This window comes from Neodiprion lecontei, chromosome 2 (assembly GCF_021901455.1).
Source record: "Neodiprion lecontei isolate iyNeoLeco1 chromosome 2, iyNeoLeco1.1, whole genome shotgun sequence".
In the NCBI taxonomy this organism is placed as follows: domain Eukaryota; kingdom Metazoa; phylum Arthropoda; class Insecta; order Hymenoptera; family Diprionidae; genus Neodiprion; species Neodiprion lecontei.
Genome location: NC_060261.1, coordinates 28,706,163 through 28,722,518, shown reverse-complemented (window position 1 = coordinate 28,722,518; position 16,356 = coordinate 28,706,163). Strand labels below are relative to the sequence as shown.

General features: G+C 36.1%; 1 protein-coding gene across 1 annotated transcript; it reads right to left on the bottom strand.

Annotated features, from left to right (window-relative positions):
- Positions 1-14: 14 nt before the first annotated feature.
- Positions 15-5,704, bottom strand: LOC107225809 (DNA replication licensing factor Mcm3). The gene is made up of 12 exons (XM_015666395.2): positions 5,524-5,704; positions 5,325-5,437; positions 3,855-4,063; positions 3,625-3,755; positions 3,249-3,487; positions 2,882-3,124; positions 2,414-2,777; positions 1,906-2,210; positions 1,666-1,816; positions 1,302-1,544; positions 1,026-1,231; positions 15-810 (listed from the first exon to the last, which is right to left on the bottom strand). Exons 1-12 carry the CDS (start codon positions 5,596-5,598, stop codon positions 612-614), a joined length of 2,478 nt encoding a protein of 825 aa, XP_015521881.1. The 5' UTR covers positions 5,599-5,704; the 3' UTR covers positions 15-611.
- Positions 5,705-16,356: the final 10,652 nt, after the last annotated feature.

The window sequence follows — 16,356 nt, the reverse complement described above, 5'->3', positions numbered from 1 at the left end:
TTTTTTACTGCCAAACAACGTGAAAAGACCTTCCAAAATTACATTTGTAAGCAAATGTCTTCTCTACTATATTCTTTACATACAACAGAACTCCTATAAATTCGAACCACTTAAATTCAACATCCCCTACTTTAGAGGGGGAAGTTGCTTCTGCTGATCTTGCCTCTTTTCAATGCAACTACTGTACTGCGCAATACATAGAGCATTCGGAGACAGCGACAGAATATGTATTAGATGAATATTTTGATGGAGAGGGTAACCCATAAATTCTAATTCTTAAAATTCTCGACCCTGTAGCTTCAATTATATATGAGTTCTACTGTACAGTTATAGATTGACTTATCACAAAATCAAAAATACAAAAACAATTAGGAAAATGGAATAATTAATGTCTCATCTATAAAGCAAATAAATTCATGATGTTTCTATCTTTTTTATTTTAAATCGACATATTAGTTTCGTAATAAAACACTATATCCAATAGATGAAAATTACAAAAATAATTTTATATGAATCATTTTAAACCGGGTAAGAAGTTGGATCTATTCAACTGTAGTGAAACGACACAAAAAAAAAAAAAACAAATAAAAAAAAAGCCATGTGAGATTTACCTAGATCAAAAAAACTATGTTATCCGCCAGCATAATTTGGTTAGCATCTGTCATCTCTGTTACAGCAGCAGTAACTTCCGCCTTTGTGAAGTCTGGAGAATGTTGACTGTTCACGTATTCGTGTACCCTTGACAGAGGAAGTGACTGAGAACGCTCTTCGCGGAACAATCTTTGTAGAGCATTTCGAAAAATTTCCAACCTGTTCCAAAAACGGAAATGAAAAAAATTTCAATTAGATGCATAAGAAATATATGACAAGAAACTATCTTCGAAGAAATTTAAAAAAATCCAAGTAAAAACAATGAATTTCAAAATATTCATCTACATCTATAAAAAATTCATAAGCCGCGAAAGATAATTTATTAGCTCGTCACATTGAGTTTAATCAAATTAAATTTGTTAATCTTTCGTTACCTATTTTTGTCAATGGTGACAGGACTCGTTTCTTCAACTTGTGCAGATTCAGTTGAAGAAATTGTTGTCACATTTGAACCATTTCGAGGAGCAGATTCAACTCTTACAATTTGTGAACGAGTTGTTCTTCGAATAGCTTCATCGATATGCGTTTCATCTTCACTATCGAATTCATACTCGTCGTAGCCATCCTCTCCAGGTTGTTTCTGAAACGTAATCCAAGTGTTAAAGTACGCAATGAAATATGGAGCATCTCAAATTGTTAAAAACGACAACCTTTTCTCTTCTTGAGCGCTTTTTAGTTCTATCCTCTTCGTCTGCACTCTGTGTGCCATTTTCACTTGTATTTCTTCGTCGTTTCTTTTCCTTCTCCAGCACCTTCTTGAAATAGGCGAACTGAACCAGCTCTATTGCCGCATACGCGTCATCCACGGTAACGTCTTTTGAGAGTCTCGCTTTGGCATGTGCCGTTGAAAGACGAATGAGAGTTTCCAAAGCCCGAGCAGTTATGGGTTGTGTCTAAACGTAAGTCTCACAATTATTAAAGAAATTAAGCATTAAATCACCTCATTGATTTCTATAAATCAAGTAGCAAAATTTTTGACTAGATTTCATAAAACTATGGCTTTGATAACTTTACCCTTGCCACATCGGACTCAACAGTATCTTCTGATCTTAGACGAGAATACTCATTTGCGATCACTTCGCTCGCTTCTTCCGTAAGATTTGGTTTCATACACTTCGCTATATGGATGTATTTTCTCATGAATTTAACACTGAGTATTTTATCACTGAAAATAATACATCAAGTTATAGGAAAATGTGATACTCTTTATCCAACTGTGACAAGTTGGATAGTACTGAGTTGGAAAAATTCTACCTTTTTGCACGAGATAATCCATGTAACAGAGGATCGTATTTCTCATATACCAACGTTTCTGTCTCCTCGTCATCTACTGTATCTGGATTCTTTGTACTGAGCAAATCAACATTGCTTCCCATTGGCAAAGCTTCACCTTCTTTTTCTGTATGATTTCTGTACCGATGCATCCTTACGACATGATCGCTTATCATATGGTCTTGATCCGAATCAATCAGATCCAACATTACAAATAAAAGATCAAATCGAGAGAGCAGCGAATCTTGTAGCCCAATATTTTCCATCGGTGTTTTATATTGGTCATACTGAAAATTTGTTGCCAGGTTTGTTAGTCAGTGCGACTGTGAGACACACATTTTTTTTAATTCAATTAGAAGAAAATTACATCTTTTGAAGACACTGCTCAGACATTTAGCTCCAGGTTAATTAATGAGTAAGTTTTAACAGTTTATTTAGGACTTAAAATTTTTTGAAATTTTAATTGAAAAGTTCAATAATGCATACTTACTCGACCATATACAGGATTAGCGGCAGCTAATACAGAACAGCGTGCATTTAAACTGGCATGTATTCCAGCTTTGGCTATAGTAACTCTTCCTTGTTCCATGACTTCGTGTATGGCAGTCCTGTCCATATCAGACATTTTATCAAACTCGTCAATGCAAACGACGCCACGATCAGCTAATACCATCGCACCAGCCTCGAGCCTTCTTTCTCCTGTCTCTTGATCAGTTGTAACAGCCGCTGTGAGACCAACTCCTGAAGAGCCCCTACCAGTTGTAGGAACTGCTCGGGGAGCGGTACACAAAACATACCGCAAGAGTTGAGACTTAGCAACAGAGGGATCACCGATAAGCAGAATGTTAATATCTCTGAAAAATGTTAGCCCTTCTTAATTGTGTTTTCCAATATGTTACAAAAAAAAAAAAAAATGTTACTTGAAAACTATTTAGATCTCAAAACGTTATGAAATTACCCTCTTAATCTTGTTCCATTGGGTAAAATTTTCTCAACTCCACCAAGTAACAGACATAGAATAGCTTTCTTAATGTATTCGTGTCCATGTATCGATGGAGCTAAAGATTTGCTCAACAGTTCAAAAATGTTATTCACGTGATTTTTCTTGGCCATTTTTTTGCACATTGTAAGATCAGCTCGAGATATTTTAAGATTGGCATCCTTGTTCAACTGAGAAATGTTGTTCGCAATAAGAATAGTCCTGGAAGAATGTAACAAACGATAATATCATTAATTGAGATGATCTCATACTTAAAAGTCAGATATAAAAAAAACTTTCCAGCTGGAATGAAGCAACAAAACACAAATTTGCTACTGTCTCACACCTGAATGTTCCAGATGTAAATCCTCCTTGTTTGCCAGGAAGACATCTGTAGTTTCCAACTACTTGGACCCTGTCTCCAGGCTTGCATAAGTCTACTAAGTCATTATCGCAGATTACATCCACACTGCGAGGCAACTGTCCCGCCGGTGCTTTCTCAGGCATTTCCTGGATTGACAAAGTCTGATGATCCTTGTAACTCGATAATCCGTATTCAGTTTCGAGCGCATTGCCATCATCGTCCTAATCAGTCACATTATTATACTTTTTAACACCTCAAATTAATATATAATCAATAAATTGCTCTAGCAGAGGTCAAGAACCAAGTTCTGTTAAATATTATGAAACCATCAACTATGTATATTTCTGTGTTTCATTACCTGAGTTGGATAAACATTGGCACTTGGGAATGGATCAAAAGAAGTAAGATCTGTGTACTGTCTTTCGGTGGCAACCTTTGTCGCTGGGCAATAATGAACGCTTCTGACAACCTTGGGTCTCACCAAAGAGCCTTCAAATTGTAGATAAAAATAAATTAACAACACTATTATTTTCGATCACATTCTATTGATTTTCTTAGGCCACTACATAGGTTTATCCTTCAACTTACATTTCGTAACAATACCCTCAACGCACACTAAATTGCCAAGAAACCTTGATGTCAAAGTTCGAGGCGTCGTATGTTTGGTACCAAAGCTGCCCTCAAACGCAATGAACAAATCTGGATGGTTCTTACAGTATGACGGATCGATTGTTTCAACATACTGCTTCAATGCAGTTTGGAAGGCCAATTGTTCCTCAAAAGAGTTGCTTAGCAAACTAAACGCCAACGAATTTATTAGTTAATATGCACATACAGGGAGGTTTTAATTTTGGAAAGAGTATTAAATCCAAAGTCTCACAGATAATTTCGAAATCAACCTAATTCACGTGATATAGATTTTGTGTGTTTCTATCATCTCAGTAGCAGAAAGTTGAAATCATAAGACGTTCAGTAGTATACAATCTACAATTTCGATATTCTTCTACAAATGGTCAAGGAGATACAGCTTGGGCAGAGTTAATGACAGTGAACATTGCCATTTTTATGAAATCTCCTGTTATTGAAGTGATTGCTATATCTGAGTATGCATGTGTTTATGAAATTTACATATGTATAATACAGCTCTAATATACATAAATCACTTAATTAGAAGACGTTTTGAACTGACTCTTCACATTCCGATTACCAATAATGCCAACATTTAAACATTGAGAAATTCATTAAAAAAATGTGTTATACATGTTCTCAATTATCCAATGTAGTTTACAGTGAAATAATTGTTTTTGGCGTTTCTATACTCAATTATGAACAAGAACATACTCAGATATATTTTCATTTGATGCAAAACAAAGGAAATGGCATGGTTTCTATGAAATCGCAATTTTAAATTCATAGAATTCATGCCATTCCTTTATTTCTGCGTCGAATAAAAATGTATTGGAATGTTTTAGTTAAGAATTATGTATAGAATGGGGCTGTTAAGCCCATGTTCACGTTCGAGATACACGAACTTCAATATTTGGAGATGTATACGTCAATGTCAAAATCGACTAGGACACCTTCTTAAAGAATAACATGGCCTGAATTTTTTCCGTTTGTGAAGTCAGTGGCAGTTCTGGATATAATTTAATGTATACTGAGATAGAATACACGGTATATTAGAAACTACATAATTGTTATAAAAAAAATTTTACTTCATAATTTGTTAACATCAGTGGCTAACTATCTATTCTCCGAGGGTGGAGGAATTACCACTTCAAGTGGAGTAATCGTATCTAAGTTCAGTGTATAAGATTAAGTGACTACAGACTACTCTAGGTAGATAGCCAAAGGGATTGTTTTGAAACTCGTACCAAGGGCAGAGATCCACATGAAATTACGTCAGATTATTAACTATGTTACGACATGCAGTTATTCACATGCCTTTTTTTTGACATTGCTTTCATGAGATCCGAATAAACTTCAAGATACCACCCATGGCTAGCTGACTTTCGGCGTCGTTGCTAAAAAGACAACAGTCAACTTGGTGAAACTAACCTCGCCGCTCTGCTTGGACGTTTTTTCCTTAAATCGTTGACGTTCACAACGAGTCGGTGTTTTTTCTCATCGATCATTGCTTTAACTAAATCTGTGTATCTCCCCTGATCTTCCTGGAAATATGAAAAAATGTCATCGGGTTATGATTAAGGTTAGGAGTTGCCGGTGTAGGGTGAATTTTCATTTCAGATTTACAAACCTGATCATCTAGGAAATCCACATACTCTCGCACCATGTTTTGAATTTTCTGCTCTATCATGGGATCCGCCATCATTCGTATTATGCGATACTTCCTGATAAATAATACGCGTCAAATCTTTCCGAGAAATATCAAGTATCAAATATATTACAAACGTAAACACTTAACGCGGCGAGGCAAATTGTTTGCGCGGGAATATGGAACCGTGAAACATAGATACTGAAGAAGTGAAACGTGGTGGTGAAATTCAGTCTTTGCGGTATCATGGAGTTCAGCCGCCTAACTTTTTTAATCTTTCTCATTTTTTTTTTTCTTACTTGTTTAGCACAAAAATTATTGGTGGGTAGAGTAAATTAGAGTCACAGACATATAAGAATAGACCACAAGAGTCAGGTGCGAGCGTGTAAGCAGCTGCGATAGTTGCGTATAGATTATGAAATAAAATAATCCGTGATCCGGAAAATCGGACGCCAAAACAAACTCTAAAGTAGCCAAGCCCCTGGCATGCAGTAATTCTGAAGGTCTTCGAAATGTCGCCGGCTGCTAGTGTAGCTGGTTGTCTGTGACAACCTTAGAGCATAAAATTTCTAAACTCTAAACGATAATAGTAAATGAAAGACATCAATACGATTTTCATTAAATGCCGGCATTTAATTAGATGACTAGGCTTTTAATTAAATGCCCGATTTTATTAGATGCCTACGACATATATACTTCGGTCAACGAGAACGTAAAGTACATATTCTCAGTTAACGGTAAAATTTCTTTTATTGATTTACATTTTTGTTTTACAACAGATTATACAATGTTTTGATGCCTGTCCTTTGGACTTGACTCAAATTTTTCAATACATGGATAGAGGATTGCCGAGAAATATTGTTCATTATTTGTGTGGAAGTGTATAATAACAATTTTGGGAAAAAATATTTTACAAACAACGGCGTAAGCGTCCCGTGAACGGATTTCAATCGGTTCTCTAAGGACAGAAGATGATAATTCTCCCGCTCTCTCTGTCGCTCTACCCATGGAGTGGGGGCCACGAGAGGAGAGAAGGGAGAAAAACAGCCTGGCAGGCGCGTACAGCTACCCCCACTCCATGGAAAGAGAAACAAGGAGAGCGGAAGAATTATTATCTTCCGTCCTTCAGAAAACTGATTTGATTCTCTTCTGAGCGCCGTGCGGAATCAGTCGTTTATGGGCAGCTGGAGCGGAACCGCGTGTATTCAGAGCAGTTCAATATTCAGACCGCGTTGTTATAAGTAGTTGTGAACGTTGAAGGTGAAATACGTGTCCCGAGTTTTCTTTGTTTTGTGTAATTTCGGATTTCAATGATGTCTATTTTTGTCTCTGTGCGTCGAGTGTCAATTTTATTACTTTTTTGGCTGATTTTCGACAAATGCGTAGTTGCATTGTTAGCAAGTTTATTCAGTCGGTTCAGACAGCTACAGCACAAAAAGTGAGTGTAGAATCGAGTGTCATTGCGGTGTGGATGTTTGGATTATAAGAGATTAGTGAAGTTCTGAATTATGTAAAAAGTGCGTCGCTTCACCAATTCACCTAAGATGCTACAAGAACTACTACATGTAAAAGTGTGGAGCAGCCCAGAGTCGAGGTAAGAATACTTATTTTGATTATTGCTTGATAATTCAAGGTGGTAAAGTTAAAGGCGAACTTTTGTTCTTGCATAACATCCAATCTGCTAAATTAATTCAAATCTTTTGTTTTGTTTTTCACAGATTTAAGCAGAGACTTCCGAGTAACTTTTCTATTTCTCGGCAACGTTGGTGAGTTTGCATGTGTTAGGTTATGGGTATTTCCCTGGGATTCCTCTGTCACGTGGCGTGGCGGTAACAATTGTTACACAAATCTTCGATTTCTTAGCTGCATGGATAGGCTCATTCACGATGGCAACGTGCTTGACTTTCGGTCGAATAATTTTTTTTCGCTACCCAATTTACCGTAGCTTACGTGAAGTTAGAAATTTTGCACGTTGCTAAGAGTGGAATGAGCATCGCGACAGGTAACCATCGCATACTCGGCATTCGCGAGATTGAATTGTGTTTTGCAAATGATGTAATAATCTGCGTTTGAATTTACCGATGATGTCGTTTAAGTGGTGGGTTCACCTGAGGTTTGAACGTATTCAATTATTCACATTATTGTTAAGTCGATAAAATTCCAAAGTTTGGCATAACGTAACGTAATCAAATTGCATCTTATATTATATATCATTTTGAGTCATTTGACAGCCAACAAGTATTGATTAACTACAGGCTTAGCTCGCTTTGAAAAATGCTAATTAGGATACAGGATGTTTTTAATCGATTTTACAAAAGGTTAATGTACCGATAGTCTGCCAACATTTACTAAAATAATACATACAATATCAGGGTTGGCGAGATACAACCGCAATACTGTGTTCTGAGTAGGCAGACTACGATACAAAAACATTTTGCTCCCAACAGGTAACCAACGAAAATGTAAGTCAGTGACCACGGCGCAAATGATGAAGAATGATGTGTGTTGGAAAAAATGGAGAATCGTTTAGATCGAATATAGGTAACCGGGTAGGTAGGTGGACGTTTTGGGATCCGTCGCGGGGTTTATGCATGTGTGTGTGAGTCTCTCATTTCCGTTGGGAAACAGGCGAGGGTAGGAAGGTCGCGATGTGCCGTGATGTTACTAACTTTTGTAATCCACAGCGTCAAACGATCACAGAAATTTATTTCCCAAACGATTCCGTATTCAAGCCTCTCGACCATTTGTAAGCATTTGAGTATCAAAGAGATTGAATTTCCCGTTTCTTGTCACTCTGCAACCATTTTTCAATCGTTATTCAATTTAATTATTCAGTCATTACCGATCATTATTCCATTGAATTGATCTCTGTGATCGTCTGAATGGGCAAAACGCATCTCTGGACCATCTATCGCGTTCCGTGGTACGCTAGATGGGGAGAGATGCTGAGCTCGAAGACTTCGCGTCGAAGAGGACCGCCGACCGTCACGCCACACAATAATGCATGCTCTCCAACCTCCCTCCTCATTTCAATTCGATTTGCAATCTGAGAAGAACAATCCGCATAGCAATGTATCTAATTCAGAAAGATGCAGATGCGGATTGGCTTTCTACAGAATTTTTGGGACAAGTCCCAGATAATACAAATTTTTTTGACAGTTTAATCTGTCGCGCCTTTTTGCGCGTAGAGTAATCACGAGAATTGGACGCAGCCTTTTGCGCGTGAATTAATAACCGGAATCGGACACGTTTTTTGACGAATCGAATTTTTAAACAGTACATAACAAATCTCAGAAAATATAAATATTTTGACAGTTTAATCTGTCGCGCCTTATTGCGCATAGATTAATCACAAGAATTGGACGCAGCCTTTTGCGCGTAAATTAATAACGGGAATCGGGCACGTTTTTTTACGCGTCGATTTTGCAAACGGTACATAAAATAGTTACGCACTCTCGATGTGCTGATTTTTCAGCTCTTCGGTCAATTTTCTGACGAATAATAAAGTTTTCAAGTTCCACGGCGCCTTTTGCGCGTGGACTTGATACCTTTTAGTTATGAGTGAAAGCGCGTCATTTGATAGTCTGCGCTCCACGCGCAGGTACAAAAATCTCGGTAGTGTACAGTGATGATGGAGAATCTTGGCGTAAGTATTTATAAAATATATCTGAAACGTACAGAAACACTCGTTTAACTGATCGTATTATTTTTTGTTTCAGGGCCACAGAAACAGTTTCTTAACAAACGCACTGAGAACTATAGAATGTTCGGTTGCAAAAGATATTCACTTTTAACTCATATCAGAAAGAGATGTCGATTCAAAAAATTTAGAAGTTTTCTACTCATAAATACAATTAATAATCGAAGCAACGAATATTAAAGTGAATATCATGTTGGACTAGACCCAAGTTTTTTGTCAGTTTACGGACTTGTGTGATTGTGCTAACCATACCTTCGTCTATTTCAGGTAATAAAACTTTTGCTTGTTTCAGCTAGTCAATCCTTTGTCCGATCCAGCTAATGGAACCTTTATCTGTTTCAGCTAGTAAAACCTTTGTCTATTTCAGCTAATCAAATATTCTATCTCTTTCAGCTAATCAAAACTTTTGTCTGTTTCAGCTAATCAAACTTTCTGTCTCTTTTAGCTAATCAAACCTTTTATCTATTTCAGCCAATCAAATCTTTTGTCTGTTTCAGCTATTCAAATCTTCTGTCTGTTTCAACTAATTAATTTGTCTGGTTGCTTGTTAATTATATTTTTTACTCATCTAGGCTAAGTATATTTTTGTCTGCATCGACATATTTCACTAATTATATTTTCATATGTTCCAGGTAACTGAATTTTATTGACTATACTGCAAAATTAACGTTTCATTTTTTAAGCTCCGGTCGGGTTTAGGTCTGGTTCATGGTCAGTCATATTGTTTTTACCGATACATAGACTTAGCGATGTAATTCAGAATCATCATGATCACAAAGTGTGGTAAAATTTATTCAGGTGTAGTCTTTTTTTTTATGGTTTTACAGTCTTTTATTGCGATCGTTTTAGTGGCAGGTTTTTTTTTCCCAAATTGCTCATAGGTCATGTTCGGCTTGTATTTCACTGTAGAATTATACGGCTCTGGTATTTTGGTGATTGGGCTCATTCTACTCCGATTTGTTTCCATTTTTTCAAAGATTTCTGCATCGTCGTTCGATAGGTAAATGCCACCATCTTACAGCGACTCGTGTTTTCGATCTTGGTTTAGTTGTTGTTGTTTTACGTATTCACCAGGTTCTCCATTTTAATGATTATCTCATACCTTATAAGAAAAAAGACCGTACGCGAACATCCAAGGTCAATCGCCGTTCGCATATAAGATAAAAACAATCACCCTTCATCCATAATTAAAACAACCATCTTTCATCCATAATTAAAACAGTCATCTTTCATCGATAATTAATAAATAGTCAGCGGGTTATATGAACTGAAGAATTTCGAACAAACTGCGAATATACGTGAGTACAAATTAATTGGGAAAACAATTTATCGTAATTAACATGTGAAAAAAAGTCATTTGCAATTTTTCGAAGAACGTAAGATCGATCTTGCTACTATTCTCCGTGGAATAGGCCTACTGGGGATACCACGTGAAAAAAAAAACGCGCCGGGTGCTCCACCGCTTGCGGTGGTGCGGAAACGAGCATGAGTGATCTTATTTTCACTCGTCAAATACTAATGTATTGTAGCTTTTCAAATGACAATTTTATTTTTGCATAAATTTAACTCATTGTCAATAAAACTCATACTTCGATAATGGGTAACGCATGTGGAATCGTAATACCTTAGGATTTTTCCAGTTTAGTCAAAGTGAATTCCACGTAAATACATTTTTTTTCTGACAAATTTCACATTTTAATTACAGTCATAAGGTGCACATAACTTTGGCAATTAAGAGTTTGGAAATTCCAACATCTTTCAGTTGACACAGTAAAATCGTTGAATTGTAAAATTCGCAAGTTTTACTCGTTACTCGTTGAACAACTCGACTTTCCAGAGAAATTAGTTTAATTTCAATTTCGTATCCGGCACAGCATTCCCAGTATTTCTTTCTTGAATTTTTTGTATCACAAGAATTCGTAAATTGATTTTAGACTTAATTAAAAATCACAAAAGAAATGTTTTGTCACATTATACATACATGTAAATTTATTACTTTCGACAGAAAGGAAGTGATTCATCAAGAACGCAAATCATGAATCAATTGGAATAAAAAATATAACTATTTGAGTGGGAAAAATTTTCAACGGGTGATTATTGAATTATTGTTACTTACGTTAATAAGTAAGATAATACATAATGCACATATGCTACAAACATTTTTCTTATTTGCCGCAGACACTTGCCGAGGAAGCTGTGAAGGCCAGACTTCCAGAGGATACATTCGTAAACTGATGAATAAGAATTCTCGACCTCGTATGTAATATATTATAGATTCTTGGTGATCGGTCAATTAAGAAAACGTAATTTAGTTGACCTTTCGACCCGGATATGGGCCCTCCTCAGAACGATTTATTTTAAAAAACTGTCAAAAATAACAAAAAAAGAATTTTATAGTATAAATCATGGTACTAGAAGTAATCGGGCCTAATTATCATAGATGTAATACTCTTAGAGCTATTAAATATTGTTGATAGTAAGACCTTATGATTAATTGAGATAAGGATGTTTTTTGGTGTTATTTACCTTTTGAATTAAGTAAGTGTAACAAGATGTAGTCGAATTCACAATTACAATTGGTGGAAACAGTGTTCTTTTGAGTGACGGTAGACAATGTCAATCTTCAAGTTATTTTATATGTGGGAGTTAAAAGTTGGTAGTCATTAATTAAAAAGATTAAAGAACTATGTTTCTTCACAGTCAGTATGTCATAGTATTAAAAGGTAATTAAAGAAGGTCATTTTAGCAATGAAATTAATTCACAGGTGTCAATTGAGTGGAGGTAGGCTCTTTATAATTAAGTTCTACATGTCTAACGAAAGATTGTTGGTTGAACCAATTGGATCAACAGGTGAATAACGACTGATGGGAGAAAACAATATAATCCAGAGTGAAGGTGAACCTATTATAAACAATTATACAAAAACAAAACAATAAATATTTTGTAAGAAAAGTTGTGTAGAAAGGACTGTAAATGGAGACGAGATAATTTTTTTTTTTTTTTTTTTTAAAAAATAAAAAATAAAAATAGTTAAGGTTAAACAATATTTGTTGTGTGCGCCGAGATTAGAGGTTTGTAAATATTGCTTAAATGTTCAACGTCTTGTCTGAGGTTAACGGAATTGGTATGACCTACAATGTTGCACATTTCTAATAACAGTCTTCTATAGTAATTGTTTTCTTCACAAAGGATGTTTGTGTTGTCGTAATTAAATGTGTGCTGTTTATCGATACAATGTTTCGTTAGAGCTGTGTGCCGTTCTTCAATCTCATGTATGTTGCGTTGGTGTTCCTTAATTCTAGTATTGAGATGTCGACCCGTTTGATCTATGTCAAATAATCAAATCAAATGTTTTTTTTTTAAATAAATCGTTCTGAGGAGGGCCCATATCCGGGTCGAAACGTCAACTAAATTACGTTTTCTTAATTGACCGATCACCAAGAATCTATAATATATAATATATATACATTCGTAAAACATGAAAAACATAATGCATCGATAACTAAAAGCTTTACGTATAAGTTGGCTGCCTTGCCACCAATCACAAAGATCAGTACAGGCATTGTTGGCTTGTAATCTTTGCAGGAAGTATATTTCTCCAAAATGGTCAATCAATCCACCACCGGAACCCGATGCCGTTCCAATAACTCATCAACGATGCATATTTCTTGGATGATTACTAAGCAGGTACATGAATTTCTAACAAGTTCCTTGTAATTTTAACATATATAGATAATGTAACTCCTTAACGTTTTACCAATGTCTTCGCTTCAATTTGTGAAATTCTTCTTCTACCCAAGTCCGCAAAATTTGTAAATTCTGTTTGCGGAAATCTATTGAAATACTTCGATAGATCAGAATTTTGTCTCAGAAAAGACCAATGGATTGTTCGAAGCCAAACACTCTTGAAGCTTCCGAAAGGGCTTACAACCTTTCATCTGTATTTTTTTGATAGAGATATCGTAGATAATCGATGAGAATTTGATTATAAAGAATTTGGAAAATCCATCTTCAGGTGATATCAGTCGTTAATTTCTGATATCCTATATATACTATTATTACACAATTGTATCCTGCGAGTAATATTATTATTAGGGGTTACCGGAAAAGTGCTGAAATTCAGGATAAAATAGTACCGAATTTGTCGGGAATACATATTGTCAAACTCGAAATTCCTATCAATCGGCACGGTCACAGCCATAAATGTATAATAAAGTGGACAGATATGAGTAATTATAATCTGGACCACTTGATAATAAATTTCTGACCAATCTTGTGTTTGGGGGTCAGCGGACCCAGCAATCTAACCAGATAATATGAGCAGAAGTTGAAAAAAGAAACTTGATCATCTTTAATTTTTTTTTAATCAATTTTGTGATAATGATTTCCTGAGGTTCATCGGGGTTTATTAGAGTTTATTAGATCATCCTTTGATCAACTTCTTCGATTATATCTCCCATCCTTTGCATCAAGAAACGGTTTCTAACTCTGTTAACGGTAAACCAGGTGCATCTTTATTGTGCATCTATTTAGATAACATTATTTTTATCGATCCGATGGAGTTGGATTGACATTACTGAATATGGCCCAAATGAATTTGCGTAGTAGAAAAGTATACGCCGCCCGTACGGGGTTGTATAAAAATTTAAGTCTGCTCACGTTCGTCGTTCCTTAGACGTGATAATATTCGACTCTGCATTATCTGGGCACACGCGATGAGCGATGGTAACATCAGTTCTTGTCTTTACTTACCGACCGATCGCCGGATTGAGTTGCGCGTCCTAGGTAGGCCGCAGAGGACGCTGATTGACAATATATCTCGTTCATTTTCGATCGCGAAAAACTGAAAAAGTCCCATAAGGTTATCAGTTTTATATATCTTCAGTCAGCGACCAAAGTACATTTGTACGAACGTAAACACTGTATCATTTTACACATAGTTAATCGCGGCCGGCGACATTATGTGACCATATTTTCGTAGTAGACGTCTCTGAAAATAGCCAATTAGACGCAAAGTAGCTAAATCTGGCAAAACTGTGCAATAAATGAAACTAGAGCCGTGCGCAGCGCTACCGGCACTTCGGACTTGCGTGCACGAATTTGTCCCACTTTTGCCATTCGATACGGAGTAGACATCAAGTACTTTTACACTGGAATATAACTGTTGCATCCGATGTAAATACGCTATTTACACGCAATTTTTAAATCCGGTATTACTTCGTCAGCATAGTAAAACCGTAATAACAGCGCCGTGTAAACGTACTGATAGCAAGGACATATGAATCACGGTCTAACCAAATCATCTTTTAACACTATTGTAAAACACAATTTTTACTTTTTTAACAAGCGATATTGTTTCTGTTACTTAACATCTCCTTCCGAATTCCTTCCTGTTTCAAAGCTGCATTTTCAGGTGTCGCAAACAGCTGGATGCAGGAGGATGATTGGTCAATGATTCGGGTTTTTTTTCAGCATTTCGCTGTGCTTAAAAATTGCTGTTTCAAATAGAAATGAATCTTTCTACAGCAGTTGGTTTTGCTGCATACTTGGTACCAGTTAATAACTGTTATAAAGTTTGAATATTCAGCTTCGGTTCGTACTCATATTGCAAACTTAGGATCGGTACGAAAAGGCAAGAAGTTTGCCTCTTTGTACACAATATACTATTTCATGATACATTCATCAGAGATAAGTGTTTCGCGTAGATAGCGTATTGCAGAAATAAAAATCAGACGGCAACATGCGCAATCGGATATTGAGATTAATTGAGATTAACAGTTACCAGACAACAAAATACTATCGAAAACAAGATTCATTCTCGCACTGCCAGAAACTTATTGTACTTGACCGTTTCACCGGGTTGCGTAATTCAGGCTTTCCATATGTTACCTTACTTTTTTTGTAAGCTTATTTGTCGTCCAATCAGTTTAATTCAAGGTGCTTTGAATATTACTACACATATATATGCCCACAATTTCTTATTCAGAAACATAACGCCATATTGGTACGCATCTTAGTCATGAGGATCGAAAGATATTTTGATTATGAAACTTGAGTGACATCACAATGCAGGCAATAGCATTGGTTATCCAACTCTTAAATCGTTGATCCTGTACAATCACACAAACGCAACATTCCCGCCAAATGACACACGGAATAAAACGGGAATCTCAGAATATAAAGTTATCTGCGTGCGTTGATTCAAAAGTGTTATTCCAGCATGATGCGGTCAAAACTTAAACCTGGTTCGGACGCAATGAGGGCAAATAAACCGAACGAGGATGAAAAAAAATGAACTGTCCATTTCGTTTGAAAATCACGATAGCCGACACGCAAGAAAAAATATTTTGCAGGTTGTGTTGTTATTCATGCGTGTTACGCGTTATATAATTTGCAAAAATTGAAACTTATCGAACGAATTTTACGTCATTATATGTATACCTATATGTAACTAACAATAAGTATTCGTTGTTTTCATGCTTCCAAAAAAGTTTGACGTTGTAGCTACGTACATGGCTGCCCAACAATCGGAAAAGAATAGAAACGGAACGATTAGCAGAATTATGAATCCCATTTCTTTGAGTTTCCGAATTAAGCATGAGTTATTCCAATGAGACACTGTTCGTTTCAATCTGTTTATTCGTTTCTATTCGATTTTATCTGTTCTTTCCTATTCCGTCATATTCGCGACAATGCCACCTCTAATAGCTTGTTCGTTTCAATTATTTATTTAGAATAAGGGATGGCAATTATCAATCCGATTCAATTCTATCCATCCGAATTAATTCTTTTCAAAGAATACGAAACATTCGTTTGGATAAAGAAATCGGAATAGATCGTATTGAAATTCTCAATCCGTTGCTATTTTTTTCCGATTGTTGGGTGTATAGGTACTTCGGTTTATCAATTTATGAAAGTTACTGGTTTTGAATGAATCTCAAATTGAAAAATCCATCATCGCAAATAATAGTTCCCTTCATAGTTCCTTCCAACAACAGCATCATCTTTTTTTGAAAGACAAATACGGCGATCGGTAATTGAATGCTAGAGTATCGATGGTTGGGGTATGCATATAATAGGTCGCCTTTTTTTACTTAAGGATTCTCCAGAGCTG

What these genes read in the sequence shown, in the direction of transcription:
- LOC107225809 (XM_015666395.2), bottom strand. Translation starts at nt 5,598, where the DNA reads ATGATGGCGGATCCCATGATAGAGCAGAAAATTCAAAACATGGTGCGA. An exon ending in TGGATTTCCTAGATGATCAG is followed by an intron (nt 5,438 to 5,523) that starts GTTTGTAAATCT and finishes TCATATTTCCAG; the next exon opens with GAAGATCAGGGGAGATACAC. An exon ending in GGATTATCTCGTGCAAAAAG is followed by an intron (nt 1,817 to 1,905) that starts GTAGAATTTTTC and finishes TATTATTTTCAG; the next exon opens with TGATAAAATACTCAGTGTTA.